Consider the following 15,743-nt stretch of genomic DNA (forward strand, 5'->3'; position numbering starts at 1 on the left):
AGGAGAGACTGCTCCCCCAGACACAGGGCCAGGCTGAGGAGAGACTGCTCCCCCAGACACAGGTCCAGGCTGAGGAGAGACTCCTCCCCCAGACACAGGTCCAGGCTGAGGAGAGACTGCTCCCCCAGTCACAGGTCCAGGCTGAGGAGAGACTGCTCCCCCAGACACAGGTCCAGGCTGAGGAGAGACTGCTCCCCCAGACACAGGACCAGGCTGAGGAGAGACTGCTCCCCCAGACACAGGTCCAGGCTGAGGAGAGACTGCTCCCCCAGACACAGGGCCAGGCTGAGGAGAGACTGCTCCCCCAGACACAGGGCCAGGCTGAGGAGAGACTGCTCCCCCAGACACAGGGCCAGGCTGAGGAGAGACTCCTCCCCCAGACACAGGGCCAGGCTGAGGAGAGACTCCTCCCCCAGACACAGGGCCAGGCTGAGGAGAGACTCCTCCCCCAGACACAGGGCCAGGCTGAGGAGAGACTGCTCCCCCAGACACAGGGCCATCTTCCTCACGTCTTGTGACACACTGTGTATCACAATGCTGAGATCCCAGCTGCACTAATACACCAAAACACAGGCACTAAACCCATTCACAATCACAGTCAAACATACAGTTCGAACTAACTCACTAGTGCAGCAGGAGAGTAGACCCACACACTCTAGCAGCATAACACACAAGCACGATAAGGCTTTGCTGTACCGTTGTTCATTAAGGCTGTATCTCAAATCAGTGCTTGAGTTGGGCCAGAGCGCCATACCGGCACCTCCAACTTTCTGTGAACTGCGTCCTCTACAAAACAAAGTGGCCCATCACCGGCTCGGATTTGCACACAGTGTCAAAAAAAGGTTGATCAAAGCAGAATGAAGGCAGGATCTGCATTGAAAAGCAATGGAGAGTGGGCATTCATATCTGTAAATCCAGCGTATACGTGCCAGTAGACAATTCGTGAGGGAATGCGCCGATTGAGAATGTGCCAGCCTGAATGTTCAGAATACACTGTTCCAAAACATAACTAGCCTCACTACAAGCCATCTTGCTAGTAATTATAAGTATTATGTCGTTCGACAGGCACTGTTGAGAAAGACCTACGACACCATTATTGGAAAGCTGGTATTCCCCTCTTATTAAACAGTAGGCTAGCCATGTAACTCCGGCAACATTAAAAATATTCTAAAAAGTCGAATTGACAAATAACTTCCATGCCGTGCATAGATCTCCCCTGAAAGAATAATATTTTAGCCTTGAGGTTATAGATAAACATGTTTTTCGCTACCATGGTTTGAAGTAGCTTACAGTATCCATTTCATCCCTGATTAATTTAATGAGGGAATAATTATATTTAAACAAAAGTATTTTAGTTGTGTTGCAATATGTTATTTTAAGGGTGGCCAACCATCCTCCAGGAGAGCTACTGGGTGTGCAGGCTTTTGTTCGAGCCCTGCTCTAACACACCACATTGTAGCCGTAAAAATCAGCTGCTCACACAGAACCTTGATAAGCACATAAGCAAAAGCCTGCACAACCAGTAGCTCTCCAAATGGAGGGTTGACCGTGTGTTTTATACAGAAGCCTAAACAGCGCATTTCTTCTACTTTGTGAAGGGTTAAGTGGCATAAGGGCATAACAGCAGGAGATCATAGGCCTACATGGGATCAGAGACCAGCAGCCTTCTAGTGTCAATACCCAGGGATGCAAACTAGGTAACCTATGATTCATGTAGATCCGATCAGAAAAGTTATATTTGGGGGGGATATGAATCACTACTGGCTGTAAGCGAACGAGTGATGCGCATTTGGAGCAATACTGACTGTATCATCTAAGGCTCAGGCCTGGGATCAGCCAGTCCTTCACATAACAGGATGCAGCACGTGACTGAAGAGAGAAGCGACAACCAACTTGCTAGTTACAGAATCAGCCCGCGCTCTGAAAAGACAGCAGAGAGTGGACAGACAGTTTGCCAGTTACTGCAGCAGCGTGTCAAATCAAATGTTATTGGTCACACACACATGGTTAGCAGATGTTAATGCGAGTGCAGAAGAATGATTGTGCTTCTAGTTCAGACAGTGCAGTAATATCTAACAAGTAATCTAACAATTTCACAACAGCTACCTTATGTACACAAGTGTAAAGGGATTAATAAGAATATGTACATATAAATAGATGGATGAGTGATGGCCGTGCGGCATAGGCAAGATGCAGTAGATGGTACAGAGTACAGAGTACAGTATACAGTATATACATATGAGATGTAGGGTATGAAACATTATAAAAAGTGGAATTGTTTAAAGTGAATAGAGATACATTCATTACAGCCATTATTATTAATTATTAAAGTGGCTAGAGATTTGAGTCTGCGTGCCCTGAATGACCACTAGAGGTAGGTGAGAAGCCTGGAGACGAAGGTGGTAAGGTGATGAAGTGTACTTCATGAGCTGTAACTGAAAAACAACTGGCATTTGGACATTTTGAGGTGAGGGAGCAAGTGTGGTGGAATAAGAACTTAAGTATCTTACTACAATAGCTGAATTCTCCGTTAGCTAGTCAGAGAAATTTTCAGCAACATTAGCAAACTTAGCTGATCAAATAATTGAGTTTATGGTGTGAAAATTAGCTGCCTAACAAAGTCAGACAGCTAAATAGCTAACGTTACAACATCAGATGAGGTAGCGTTAGCTCGAGGAACCAATTAGCTATAGTACTAACTGAGAATTCGATCAAGCCTTGCCGTTCCTCAAGCTATAACGTTAGTTACTCACTGGACCCTGGCAATCTGTGTGAAATGTTAACTAGTTAGCTAAATGAACTTACTATCAACTACATGTTTTTCCTCTATGTGGTTCATTCTCAGAATGAGAGAATTAGGTGAAAATGAGGAGTTGCTTGTTAAACAAGTGGATTCAGGGATCAAGTGTAGCTGGAGCTGGGCCTGGCTTAAGCTGGATGCCACTATAGAGGTCAAAAGGAACACCACACACAAACACTTTCCCCCTTTCTCACTTGTTCAATAAGGTGGATAGAAAGAGGTATGCCAGGTGTACTCTGACTGAACGAGACAAAGGGTGTTGTGCTCTGCTGGCACATTAATGTAGAACAGATGTACAAAGGCAGATAAAAAAAAAAATGCTATGAGTTATGTTCACACGAACCACTTTATTTTACACAGACTGATCATATTCTTTGTTGTTTAAATAGTACACAGTTAAAACATTTAAACAAGGGACCCATCCTAAAAGTCACTAGAAGTTAGCATTTTAAAGCTGATAAAGTCACCTTTTTGGGCCCTTAACAGTTTGCATTTCTACAATACCACATTCATGCTAACTTTCCATGTAGGCTACATAGACACCACCAATTATTAGTCATGAAAATCTGGTTAAAAGTCATGCAAAAGTTATAAAATGCCATCTGTCAAAACGTGTATAAACCCTGAAGAGTGAATACTCAGAGGTCTCTCTAGCATAATGTCAGTTGGGAATTCCTGTGAACATAGTCTAATGGACCGACTCCAGCACCTCATTCATCCCAAAATCAACCACTCTTCTCAAATCAACCAATGGTACTAAATTTCATGTGGTACTCCTAACCTTTGAAAGATGGGAGCCCTGCACACACTCTTAACGGTCTCACAGTCCTCTTCTGGTTTCATTATTCATCGTAAAGAGCTCAGAGAGAAGTGCAAAGTCAACTAGGGCTGATCAATTGGACCTAAAAATCTTCAAGATATATACTGCATATACTGATTTTAATGTTCTCTAAATAAGCAGTGTTGTAGACTTAAAGTAAAATACACTGTATTTCGAACAGTCAACATTAATCTAATGAATTTATACCTAAATAGAGGCCTTCCACAACCATAAGTTTAACCTGCTTTGTTGTTGCAATAATCACTGATCTGGCTATCAAGTCCATGAAAAGGCCTTTTTTTGTTACACATGTAACTAGAACCATGCATAATGCACATTCACTAATAATGCCCAACTTCTTACAGCAGGCATTAGGCTATAGACAATTAACACTGGTATCATCAACGATCGCTCAAGCCCACATGCTAGTTCATCTTTAGCTATCTTATTTGCTAGCTAACCAGGTTGAACAGTTGAATTGTTATGAACACACCCTTATGTTTGTCTCTGAACAGCATGCTAGCCTGTACACTTTGTTCAGAATTTATAAAATGTGCTTATTGCACATTTATAAAACACAAACTAGACAGCTAGTATAAACAGTCTTAGCTAAAATGCTGCTAGCAGTACGTGGTACTCCAAAGCAGCATGCGACAAACTGCACATTCATTTTCCAGAATCAATCTTCATTGATACTCTCGTTTTAGTAGCGTCTGATCTGCGCGCAATTTGAATAGTTGAGACATAAGTGTATCATTAGAAAACTTCTCTGTTACAGTAAAATAATGTCTCTGACTGATTCTGGTGGACCAAAGCTCAAATGCAAATAGCGAGTTGAAACCGCTTGTCAGAGAGGAAGAGGTGATCTCTCAACTTTGTTGGCGTGAGAGGCAGGGCCTTCCCAGCTTTGGGAAACGGTCGGAGACATGCATCTTGCATACACTGCTCAAAAAATAAAGGGAACACATCCTAGATCTGAATGAATGAAATATTCTTATTAAATACTATTTCTTTATATAGTTGAATGTGCTGACAACAAAATCACACAAAAATTATCAATGGAAATCAAATTTATCAACCCATGGAGGTCTGGATTTGGAGTCACACTCAAAATTAAAGTGGAAAACCACACTACAGGCTGATCCAACTTTGATGTAATGTCCTTAAAACAAGTCAAAATGAGGCTCAGTAGTGTGTGTGGCCTCCACGTGCCTGTATGACTTCCCTACAACGCCTGGGCATGCTCCTGATGAGGTGGCGGATGGTCTCCTGAGGGATCTCCTCCCAGACCTGGACTAAAGCATCCGCCAACTCCTGGACAGTCTGTGGTGCGAGACATGATGTCCCAGATGTGCTCAATTGGATTCCAGTCTGTGGAACGGGCGGGCCAGTCTATAGCATCAATGCCTTCCAGCCGCATGAGGTCTAGCATTGTCTTGCATTAGGAGGAACCCAGGGCCAACTGCACCAGCATATGGTCTCACAAGGGGTCTGAGGATCTCATCTCGGTACCTAATGGCAATCAGGCTACCTCTGGCGTCTCCAGACTCTGTCACGTCTGTCACGTGCTCAGTGTGAACCTGCTCTCATCTGTGAAGAGCACAGGGCGCCAGTGACGAATTTGCCAATCTTGGTGTTCTCTGGCAAATGCCAAACGTCCTGCACGGTGTTGGGCTGTAAGCACAACTCCCACCTGTGGACATCGGGCCCTCATACCACCCTCATGGAGTCTGTTTCTGACCGTTTGAGCAGACATGTACATTTGTGGCCTGCTGGAGGTCATTTTGCAGGGCTCTGGCAGTGCTCCTCCTGCTCCTCCTTGCACAAAGGCAGAGGTAGCAGTCCTGCTGCTGGGTTGTTGCCCTCCTACGGCCTCCTCCACGTCTCCTGATGTACTGGCCTGTCTCCTGGTAGCGCCTCCATGCTCTGGACACTACGCTGACAGACACAGCAAACCTTCTTGCCACAGCTCGCATTGATGTGCCATCCTGGATGAGCTGCACTACCTGAGCCACTTGTGTGGGTTGTAGACCCCGTCTCATGCTACCACTAGAGTGAAAGCACCGCCAGCATTCAAAAGTGACCAAAACATCAGCCAGGAAGCATAGGAACTGAGAAGTGGTCACCACCTGCAGAACCACTCCTTTATTGGGGGTGTCTTGCTAATTGCCTATAATTTCCACCTGTTGTCTATTCCATTTGCACAACAGCATGTGAAATGTTGTGTCAATCAGTGTTGCTTCCTAAGTGGACAGTTTGATTTCACAGAAGTGTGATTGACTTGGAGTTACATTGTGTTGTTTAAGTGTTCCCTTTATTTTTTTGAGCAGTGTATAAAGATCTCTGGTGTAAATGGGAAGGTGCACACAACAGCACAGAAGGAGCGAAAGAGACGGGACCAAAAAGACAACAAGTGGACATAAAACGCAAAAAAATACGAGAAAAAAAAAGAACCTAGATTCTTGCAATACAGGATTTGGAATATCACGCAAAAACAGAAATTAGAATTAATTCGCTATATTGCCCAGCCCTAAAGTCAACTTAAAACAACTGTTGTGAAAAATAAAAATGAAACGCCTTTCAAATTACATACAGCTCAAGGGCCCAGCAATTTTAAATAAATCATGATGCGCCTGCAGCTAAAAGCTGCTTTTCAGGGCTATCGGCCAACAGGAGGGAGCCAAACGAGCAGAATGGAAGAAACACACACTAATTTGGCTGTTTTAATGCTGAAAGCTTCTTCACTATAACAATACACTGTGCTGCTCTAATGAGGTCTGTGAATCGATGTGCCTTACGCTGAGGAAGTGTGTGTGAGAGGGCCAGGCGTATGGAGCGCCATGAGCCTTAATTACACTAACAAACTCATCTGTGGTCCCTTGGCAGGCCAGGCCCTGCAGCCTTGCCTGAGGCACAAACCTGATAGGGCCCTCAGACAACTCCTCCAGCAAGGCAAACACGTCCGCCTTGTTAGACACCTACCGCAAGCACACACTGCTCGGGCAAATAACCACATGCACTCGCACAGCACAAAATGCGTGCAAACACAAACTCAGTGAAGTGAGGCAATGCCATGCCAAATAATAGCAATAAATTACCATGAGCATTGGTACTAGGAACCTTATGGATTTGAAAAGAAGATATACTGGGAAATTATACCAATATTAAGCTATAATTGCAGAGCTTCCAACACCACACTGATGAGGGGTTTCAGAACCTGCAGAGGAGAAACAATGCACCATAGTTCCGCCCGGCAGCTGAGAAGGAATACAACATTCTCAATAACCCTTTAAAAGGAACGTGGCAATTCGGTTTTTTGTCCCATCTGAATAGACCTAAAATTATATTTATCTTACATCTAATGGGGTCAGATATTATTATACTAAGTAGGAAGATTGCTGTGCAATGCACAGGTCTCTCCACATGATGGTGCCAAACAGGGTACTATCCAGGGCTTTATTGAGTGTGGGACTGTGGCATGACGGCAGTATCAGAAAGGAGTACTCACAGCAGGGGCCACTTGTTCCCCATCTGCGATGTCAATGGGAACCACCTCCACACTCTTCCATGTGGGCACGTCCAGCTTGTGCACCTGCCAATCAAAGCCAGGCATGAGCATGACAGCAAAGCTTCACCGGGGACACATTCAGTGACCTTTACAGTGAGATTTGTAAATTGTAAATCATCTTAACTAATTTTGAACGCCAGATAAAAAGGTACTCACGTTTTCTACTGTGCCTAGGTCAGGTTTGTGCCATGTCTCAATCTTAATGATGAAGTCGTCTTTCATATACTCATTCTGAAGGAAGGAGATTGACAATCTTTACTGAAACCACAAACCCTCTAAACGAGAGATATTCAACTCTTACCCTATGGGAGGTCAGGAGCCTGCTGGTTTTCTGTTTTACCTGATAATTAATTGCACCCACCTGGTTTCCCAGGTCTAAATCAGTCCCTGATTAGAAGGGAACTATGAAAAAAAGCAATGGAACTGGCTTTGAGGTTTTTGAGTTTGAGGGCTCTAAACCTAGTAGATTTACATAACTAGTAATGACCACAAGGAGGACCTCCAACCACTGAATTCAAAAACTACCCGATGAAGCAATATCATGGTAAATTCAAACCATACAATTTCCCCATAAATAAATAAAAACCTCAAACATTTTTGGCTTATTTGCCACATTCTTTAAAATTGTTGACATGTTCGCTTCACGAAAACTAAAGCATGCCACATTCACACAGACAAACAACTATACACACATGCACAAACAATTACCATCCAAACAGACAGTGAGATAATCTAACAGGGTCATTTGAGGCTACTCACCGTTACAACTGGGTCCAGGCGAAGCATAAGAAGACCAAAAAACAAATGTTAGATACAAATCCAAGACTAAAAATAGTAAGAAATTATCATACAATTAATGTAAATAGTATGTTGGTTCAAGCAACAATGAGTCAATTTAAAACATTTCTCTCTAAAAAAAAATGGCTTGGGTGGTCACAAGGTGCAGGCGGTACAGGTGAGGGGAGAAGAGGTAAGAGTTCAGGCAGAAGAAAAGGGGACTCACTGGTTCGGCAGTAAGGGTAAGCATTCCAGGCCTTTTCATGGAAGACCAGGGAGCCCTCAGGAGCTATCATCTTGACAAACGCTGGGACTTTACTGTGGAAGCGAGGGGATATAGATGGATACACACACACACACACACACTGAATAAAACACACTTCAGTCATACAACGAGATATCTTCATGTCAATGTCTTGAAGGCCTCTATAAAAAATTTAAAAAAAGGTACTACAAACCTACTGTAACACAGGAATGACTACACTTCCACCTGCTGGCAAGATAGTGATGGTGCACTAGGAACAGTGTGGGTGTGTGTTACCTCTTCAGATGGTAGATTTTGTGTGTGTACTGTCCTTTCTCGCCCTCCTTCTCATAGGGTTCATTCTTAAGGACCTCGATGCCCTCTCCTCCGCCCGTCTCATTCTTACTGGCCTCTGCTACGGAGTACAACTGCCCCACTTGATACTGAAACACAAAACACACACAGTTAACACAACATTATATAACAACAAATACTTGCTCTCATGAAGGTAATACAAACATGGATAGCAACTAAAAACTCAGGGAATCAACACATTTGGTTTGGACTATCATATGACAGAGGGTGGACCCTGGATTGCATGTTGAATAAGAGCTTGACTACAAGGAAGGCAGTGTCCATCCAGCATCATCCAGAACCAGGAGGGCATGCTGCAGAGCGATATGGGCAACAATTGTATTATCCTTTAAACTACTCCTACTAGTTTGATGGTTGTAGCCATCAAATTCTCCCAATAACAATCACCCATATTAGCAAACTAGTTTCATTTCAAACTTCACATTTCTCGCAGGCATTATATAAAAATGCCTGCGACAGTGACGGTTCTCTGCTACCGCACGTCAAGCAGTACCGGAGCGAAAAGTCTAGGTCCAAGAGGCTCCTAAATAGCTTCCACCCCCAAGCCACAAGACTCCTGAACAGCTAATCAAATGGCTACCCAGAATATTTGCATTTTCCACCCAGCTCTAGCATGCATGGTTATCAAAGTAGAGAGATATGCTACTAGCCACCCCACAATAGACCTACAGAGAGCCACTCTTTACTAATAGTTTCTAATAGGATTAAGGGGCAGTGAAAACAGCTACAGTGGGGGCCTACAGCACTGGAGGGTCCACATGGCTGACTGTGCTACTGTGTGTGTACAAAGAGACTGCAAGTGTCATCTACAGGGACTATAAAAACATGCATGTATCCAATGTATGTTGATGCAACATGAATATTGTACAATCAATAACTTTGTGTTATTGTATGCATTGTCTCTTTACCACAACGAGCAAGTGTAGGCTAAACAGGCTAATTGTCCAGAGAACAGAGCACTGATCAAACGAGTTCTACTGTCCGTGTCATTCATCTGTTCTGGGCCCTGGAGAGGACAAAACTTTGGTTCCTTTCACATCCAAAAGGCAATCTCTTACTTGCACGACCACACAGAACATGAACAAACAGAGCCCCAGGTTAAACGATGCATACAAAATTGTCCCGAATTAGACAAAGGAATTTAAACAAAGCACTCAACTAGTCAATCACTGTTCATAAACATTTGTGCAATTAATGCAACAAATCACTGATGAGAATGCTGCAGGGATGTTTGTGCTGTTCTTGTACTGTGGATACTAAGCCTGGATCAGATCAACTCTCCACTATGCCAAGTCAGACCTATTATTGAACTGAGAAGTACACAGAGGTCTTGGTTTGATTTAGGCCTGTCAGAGCAGGAAGTATTGTTTTTGTTTTGATTATATATATATGTTTCATCTACCTGTATTGTGATGGACCAGCCCAACCCCGGATCGCACACTTTCATCAGAATCACACATCATCCTATCAAGTGAACCACCCACACACACACACACACAGCTGGACCAAGAACCCAGCTCATCATTCCAGGAAGTTTTTGGCTTTACTATAATCTGGGCCTCTGTGCATACACGCACTTCATTGCCATATAAGGACACTGTGTGAGTCAAAGTTTCATAACAGTAACCACACACATACACGAGAGAGAACAGCACAGCCTTGCGTAACTCTCTCTGTAGTGAGGACAATATAGAAGTATGGCAATGGAAAACACAATCCATGGAGTTGTCTCATGATGGTGCCCATGGTGTGCATGTGTTATTCCTTGGGTCTGCTAAACACATCCAGACAACTGTTACCAAAGCAGACTGAGATATGGACCGCAGAGTGAAGGAAAAGCAGCGAACAAGTGCTCAGCATATATGGGAACTCCTTCAAGGCTGTTGGAAAAGCATTCCACGTGATGCTGGTTGAGAGAATTCCAAGAGTGTGCAAAGCTGCCATCAAGTCAAAGGGTGGCTATTTGAAGAATCTCAAATATAAAAATAGTGATTTGTTTAACACTTTTTTGGTTACTACATGATTACATGTGTTATTTCATAGTTGATAACCTTTTTCTACATTGTAGAATAACAAAAAAATTAAATAAAAACCGTTGAATGAGGTGGTGTTCTAAAACTTTTGACCGGTAGTGTATGTACATACGGTCACTGTTGGGACGATATCATCAGTGCACTTATTGATAAAGCCAGTTGCTGATGTGGTGTACTCCTCAATGCTTTGTACGCGTCTGTGTGTGTGGAGTAAAGGTGGTCTAGAGTTTTTTCCCCCCTCTGATTGCACATTTAACATGCTGGTAGAAATGAGGTAAAACGGATTTAAGTTTCCTGCATTAAAGTCCACGGCCACTAGGAGCACCACCTCTGGATAAGCATTTTCTTGTTTGCTTATCGCCGTATACAGCTCGTCGAGTGCCGTCTTAGTGCCAGCATCGGTTTGTGGTGGTAAATAGACCACCACAAAGTGCTACAGCTTATAATGAGAGGCGAGCAAAAGCTTGAGACTTCATTAATTAGATTTCGTGCACCAGTTGTTATTTACAAAGAGACAGAGCCGTCCCTTGTCTTAACGGAAGCAGCTGTTCCATCTTACCGATAGACCGAAAACCCTACCAGCTGTACAGTGGCTTGTGAAAGTATTCACCCCCTCATTTTTCCTATTTTGTTGCCTTACAACCTGGAATTAAAATGGATTTCTTGGGGGTTTGTATTAGAGGTTGACATATTATGATTTTTCAACAGCGATACCGATTGGAGGATCAAAAAAAGCAGATTCATAAAAATCTGCATGTATGTATGCATGCATGTATAAATGACAATTACAACAATACTGAATGAACACTTATTTTAACTTAATATAATACATAAATAAAATCAATTTAGTCTCAAATAAATAATGAAAGATGTTCAATTTGGTTTCAATAAATCAAAAACACAGTGATGGAGAAGAAAGTAAAAGTGCAATATGTGCCATGTAAAAAAAAAAAAGCTAACGTTTAAGTTCCTTGCTCAGTTCCTTTTAAAACATGAGTCTTCAATATTCCCAGTTAAGAAGTTTTAGGTTGTAGTTATAGGACTCTCTCTCTATATACCATTTGTATTTCATATACCTTTGACTATTGGATGTTCCTATAGGCACTTTAGTATTGCCAGCCTAATCTCGGGAGTTGATAGGCTTGAAGTCATAAACAGAGCTGTGCATACCAGCATTGCTAAGAGCAGCTGTTTGAATGAATGCTTACAAGCCTGCTGCTTCCTACCACTACTCAGACTGCTCTATCAAATCATATACACACAGAAATACGAGCCTTAGGTCGTACTGCAATAGCATCGAATAGTCCCCGCGATATGCAACTGTTCAGGGAAGTCAGGAACCAATACACGCACTCAGTCAGGAAAGCAAAGGCCAGCTTTTTCAAGCAGAAATGTGCATCCTGTAGCACAAACTCCAAAAAGTTCTGGGACACTAAAGTCCATGGAGAACAAGAGCACCTCCTCCCAGTGCCCACTGCACTGAGGCTAGGTAACACGGTCACCACCGATAAATCCATGATAATCGAAAACTTCAACAAGCATTTCTCAACGGCTGGCCATGCCTTCCTCCTGGCTACTCCAACCTCGGCCAACAGATCCCCAAGGACTGGAAAGCTGCCGCGGTCCACCCCCCTCTTCAAACGGGGAGACACCCTGGACCCAAACTGTTACAGACCTATATCCATCCTGCCCTGCCTATCTAAGGACTTCAAAAGCCAAGTCAACAAACAGATCACTGACCATCTCGAATCCCATCGTACCTTCTCCGCTGTGCAATCTGGTTTCCGAGCCGGTCACGGGTGCACCTCAGCCACGCTAAAGGTAACCGCCATTGATAAAAGACAGTAATGTGCAGCCGTCTTCATCGACCTGGCCAAGGCTTTCGACTCTGTCAATCACCATATTCTTATCGGCAGACTCGGTAGGCTCGGTTTTTCTAATGACTGCCTTGCCTGGTTCTCCAACTACTTTGCAGACAGAGTTCAATGTGTCATTATCAGAGGGCATGTTGTCCGGTCCTCTGGCAGTCTCTATGGGGTGCTACAGGGTTCAATTCTCGGGCCGATTCTTTTCTCTGTATATATCAATGATGTTGGTCTTGCTGCAGGCAATTCCCTGATCCACCTCTACGCATACGACACCATTCTGTATACTTCTGGCCCTTCCTTGGACACTGCTATCTAACCTCCAAACGAGCTTCAATGCCATACAACACTCCTTCCGTGGCCTCCAACTGCTCTTGAACACTAGTAAAACCAAATGCATGCTTTTCAACCGTCCGCTGCCTGCACCCGCACGCCCAACTAGCATCACCACCCTGGATGGTTCCGACCTAGAATATGTGGACATCTATAAGTACCTAGGTGTCTGGCTAGAATGTAAACTCTCCTTCCAGACTCATATCAAACATCTCCAATCCAAAATCAAATCTAGAATCGGCTTTCTATTTCGCAACAAAGCATCCTTCACTCACGCCGCCAAACTTAACCTAGTAAAACTGACTCTCCTACCGATCCTCGACTTCTGTGATGTCATCTACAAAATGGCTTCCAATACTCTACTCAGCAAACTGGATGCAGTTTATTACAGTGCCATCCGCTTTGTACTAAAGCACCTTATACCACCCACCACTGCGACCTGTATGCTCTAGTCAGCTGGCCCTCGCTACATATTCGTCGCAAGACCCACTGGCTCCAGGTCATCTACAAGTCCATGCTAGGTAAAGCTCCGCCTTATCTCAGTTCACTGAGTTCACGATGGCAACACCCACCCGTAGCACGCGCTCCAGCAGGTGTATCTCACTGATCATCCCTAAAGCCAACACCTCATTTGGCCGCCTTTCCTTCCAGTTCTCTGCTGCCTGTGACTGGAACGAATTGCAAGAATCGTTGAAGTTGGAGACTTCTCTCCCTCACCAACTTTAAACATCTGCTATCTGAGCAGCTAACCGATCGCTGCAGCTGTACATAGTCCATTGGTAAATAGCCCACCCAATTTACCTCCCTCATGCCCATACTGTTTTAATTTATTTACTTTTCTGCTCTTTTGCACATCAGTATCTCTACCTGCACATGAACATCTGATCATTTATCACTCGTGTTAATCTGCTAAATTGTAATTATTCGCCTACCTCCTCATGCCTTTTGCACACAATGTATATAGACTCTTTTTTTCTACTGTGTTATTGACTTGTTTATTGTTTACTCCATGTGTAACTATGTTGCTGTCTGTTCACACTGCTATGCTTTATCTTGGCCAGGTTGCAGTTGTAAATGAGAACATGTTCTCAACTAGCCTACCTGGTTAAATAAAGGTGAAATAAAAAAATAAATATGGTCAAATCCAGAAACTATCATTTCAAAAACAAAACGTTTATTCTTTCAGTGAAATACAGAACCATTTCATATTTTATCGAATGGGTGGCAACCCTAAGTCTAAATATTGCTGTTACATTGCACAACCTTCAATGTTGTGTCACAATTATGTAATATTCTGGCAAATTAGTTGGCAACGTGCCAGGCGGCCCAAACTTCTGCATATACCCCGACTCTGCTTGTAATGAACGCAAGAGAAGTGACACAATTTCACAAGTTAAAATAAATTCATGGCAATATTAACTACATATGCAGGTTTTAAAAAAATATACTTGTGTACTGATTTTAAGAAAGGAATTGATGTTTATGGTTACGTACATTATTGCAACAATTGTGCTTTTTTTCGCGAATGCGCTTTCGTTAAATCAACTTGAAGTAGGCTGTGATTCGATGATAAATGAACATTATTATTATACGCAACGCAGGACTAGCTAGTTAACCTAGTAGTATCATCAACCATGCGTAGTTAACTAGTGATTATGTGAAGATTGATTGTTTTTTACAAGATAAGTTTAATGCTAGCTAGCAACTTACCTTGGCTCCTTGCTGCACTCGCGTAACAGGTGGTCAGCCTGCCACGCAGTCTCCTCAAGGATTGCAATGTAATCGGCGTCCAATAAGTCAGATTGTTATGAAAACTTAAAATTCACCCTAATTAAAGAAATTAGGTCAACCTCTAATTTGTATTTTATTTACACAACATGCCTACCACTTTCAAGATGCTAAATATTTTATTGTGTACAAGAAATAAGACACAAAAAATAGAACAGTTATGCACGCTCAAGTTGTCAATGCAATTACAGCTGCAAGTCTCTTGGGGTACGTCTCTATAACCTTGGCACATCTAGCCACTAGGATTTTTGCAAACAGGTTTCCCTTCCTCAATTTCCCTGTATTTGGCGGAATCCATCATTCCTTCAATTCTGACCAGTTTCCCAGTCCCTGCTGAAAAACATCCCCACAGCATGATGCTGCCACCACCATGGTGTTCTCAGGTGATGAGAGGTGTTGGGTTTGCACCAGACATAGCATTTTCCTTGATGGCCAAAAAGCTCAATGTTAGTCTCATCTGACAAGAGCACCATCTTCCATGTGTTTGGGAACATGCCTTTTGGCAAACACCAAACGTGTTTGCTTATTCTTTTCTTTAAGCAATGGCTTTTTTCTGGCCACACTTCAGTAAAGCTCAGCTCTGTGGAGTGTACAGCTTAGGGTGGTCCTATGGACAGACACTTCAATCTCCGCTGTGGAGCTTTGCAGCTCCTTTATCTTTGGTCTCTTTGTTGCCTCTCTGATTAATGCCCTCCTTGCCTGGTCTGTGAGTTTTGGTGGTCGGCCCTCTTGGCAGGTTTGTTGTCGTGCCATATTCTTTCAATTTTTTAATAATGATTTAAATGGTGCTCCGTGGGATGTTCAAAGTTTGATATTTTTTTTATAACCCAACCCTGATCTGTACTTCTCCACAACTTTGTCCCTGACCTGTTTGGAGAGCTCCTTGGTCTTCATGGTGCCGCTTGCTTAGTGGTGTTGCAGACTCTGGGGTCTTTCAAAACAGGTGTAAATACACAGACACACACACACTTAAATAAAGTCCACCTGTGTGTAATGTAATTATGTGACTTCTGAAGGTAATTGTTTGCACCAGATCGTCATAGTTAAGGGGATGAATTTATATACAGGCACCACTTTTCAGTTTTAATTATTACTATTATTTTTTAAACAAGTTATTTTCATTTCACCAATTTGGACTAT

The 15,743-nt window shown here is 43.1% G+C and overlaps 1 protein-coding gene across 1 annotated transcript in view; it reads right to left on the minus strand.

The window, feature by feature from the left end:
* The window catches only part of LOC139410926 (phosphatidylinositol transfer protein beta isoform), a 40,093-nt gene that overhangs the window by 14,332 nt on the left and 10,018 nt on the right, over positions 1 to 15,743 (minus strand). The window contains exons 3-7 of the mRNA XM_071156593.1: positions 8,507 to 8,652; positions 8,192 to 8,283; positions 7,948 to 7,955; positions 7,345 to 7,419; positions 7,129 to 7,212 (exon numbers count right to left, since the gene is read on the minus strand). Of these exons, the coding sequence (XP_071012694.1) occupies positions 7,129 to 7,212; positions 7,345 to 7,419; positions 7,948 to 7,955; positions 8,192 to 8,283; positions 8,507 to 8,652 (405 nt within the window). The remainder of the gene's footprint in view (positions 1 to 7,128; positions 7,213 to 7,344; positions 7,420 to 7,947; positions 7,956 to 8,191; positions 8,284 to 8,506; positions 8,653 to 15,743) is intronic.

Source organism: Oncorhynchus clarkii, chromosome 6 (genome assembly GCF_045791955.1).
Source record: "Oncorhynchus clarkii lewisi isolate Uvic-CL-2024 chromosome 6, UVic_Ocla_1.0, whole genome shotgun sequence".
Lineage (NCBI taxonomy): Eukaryota > Metazoa > Chordata > Actinopteri > Salmoniformes > Salmonidae > Oncorhynchus > Oncorhynchus clarkii.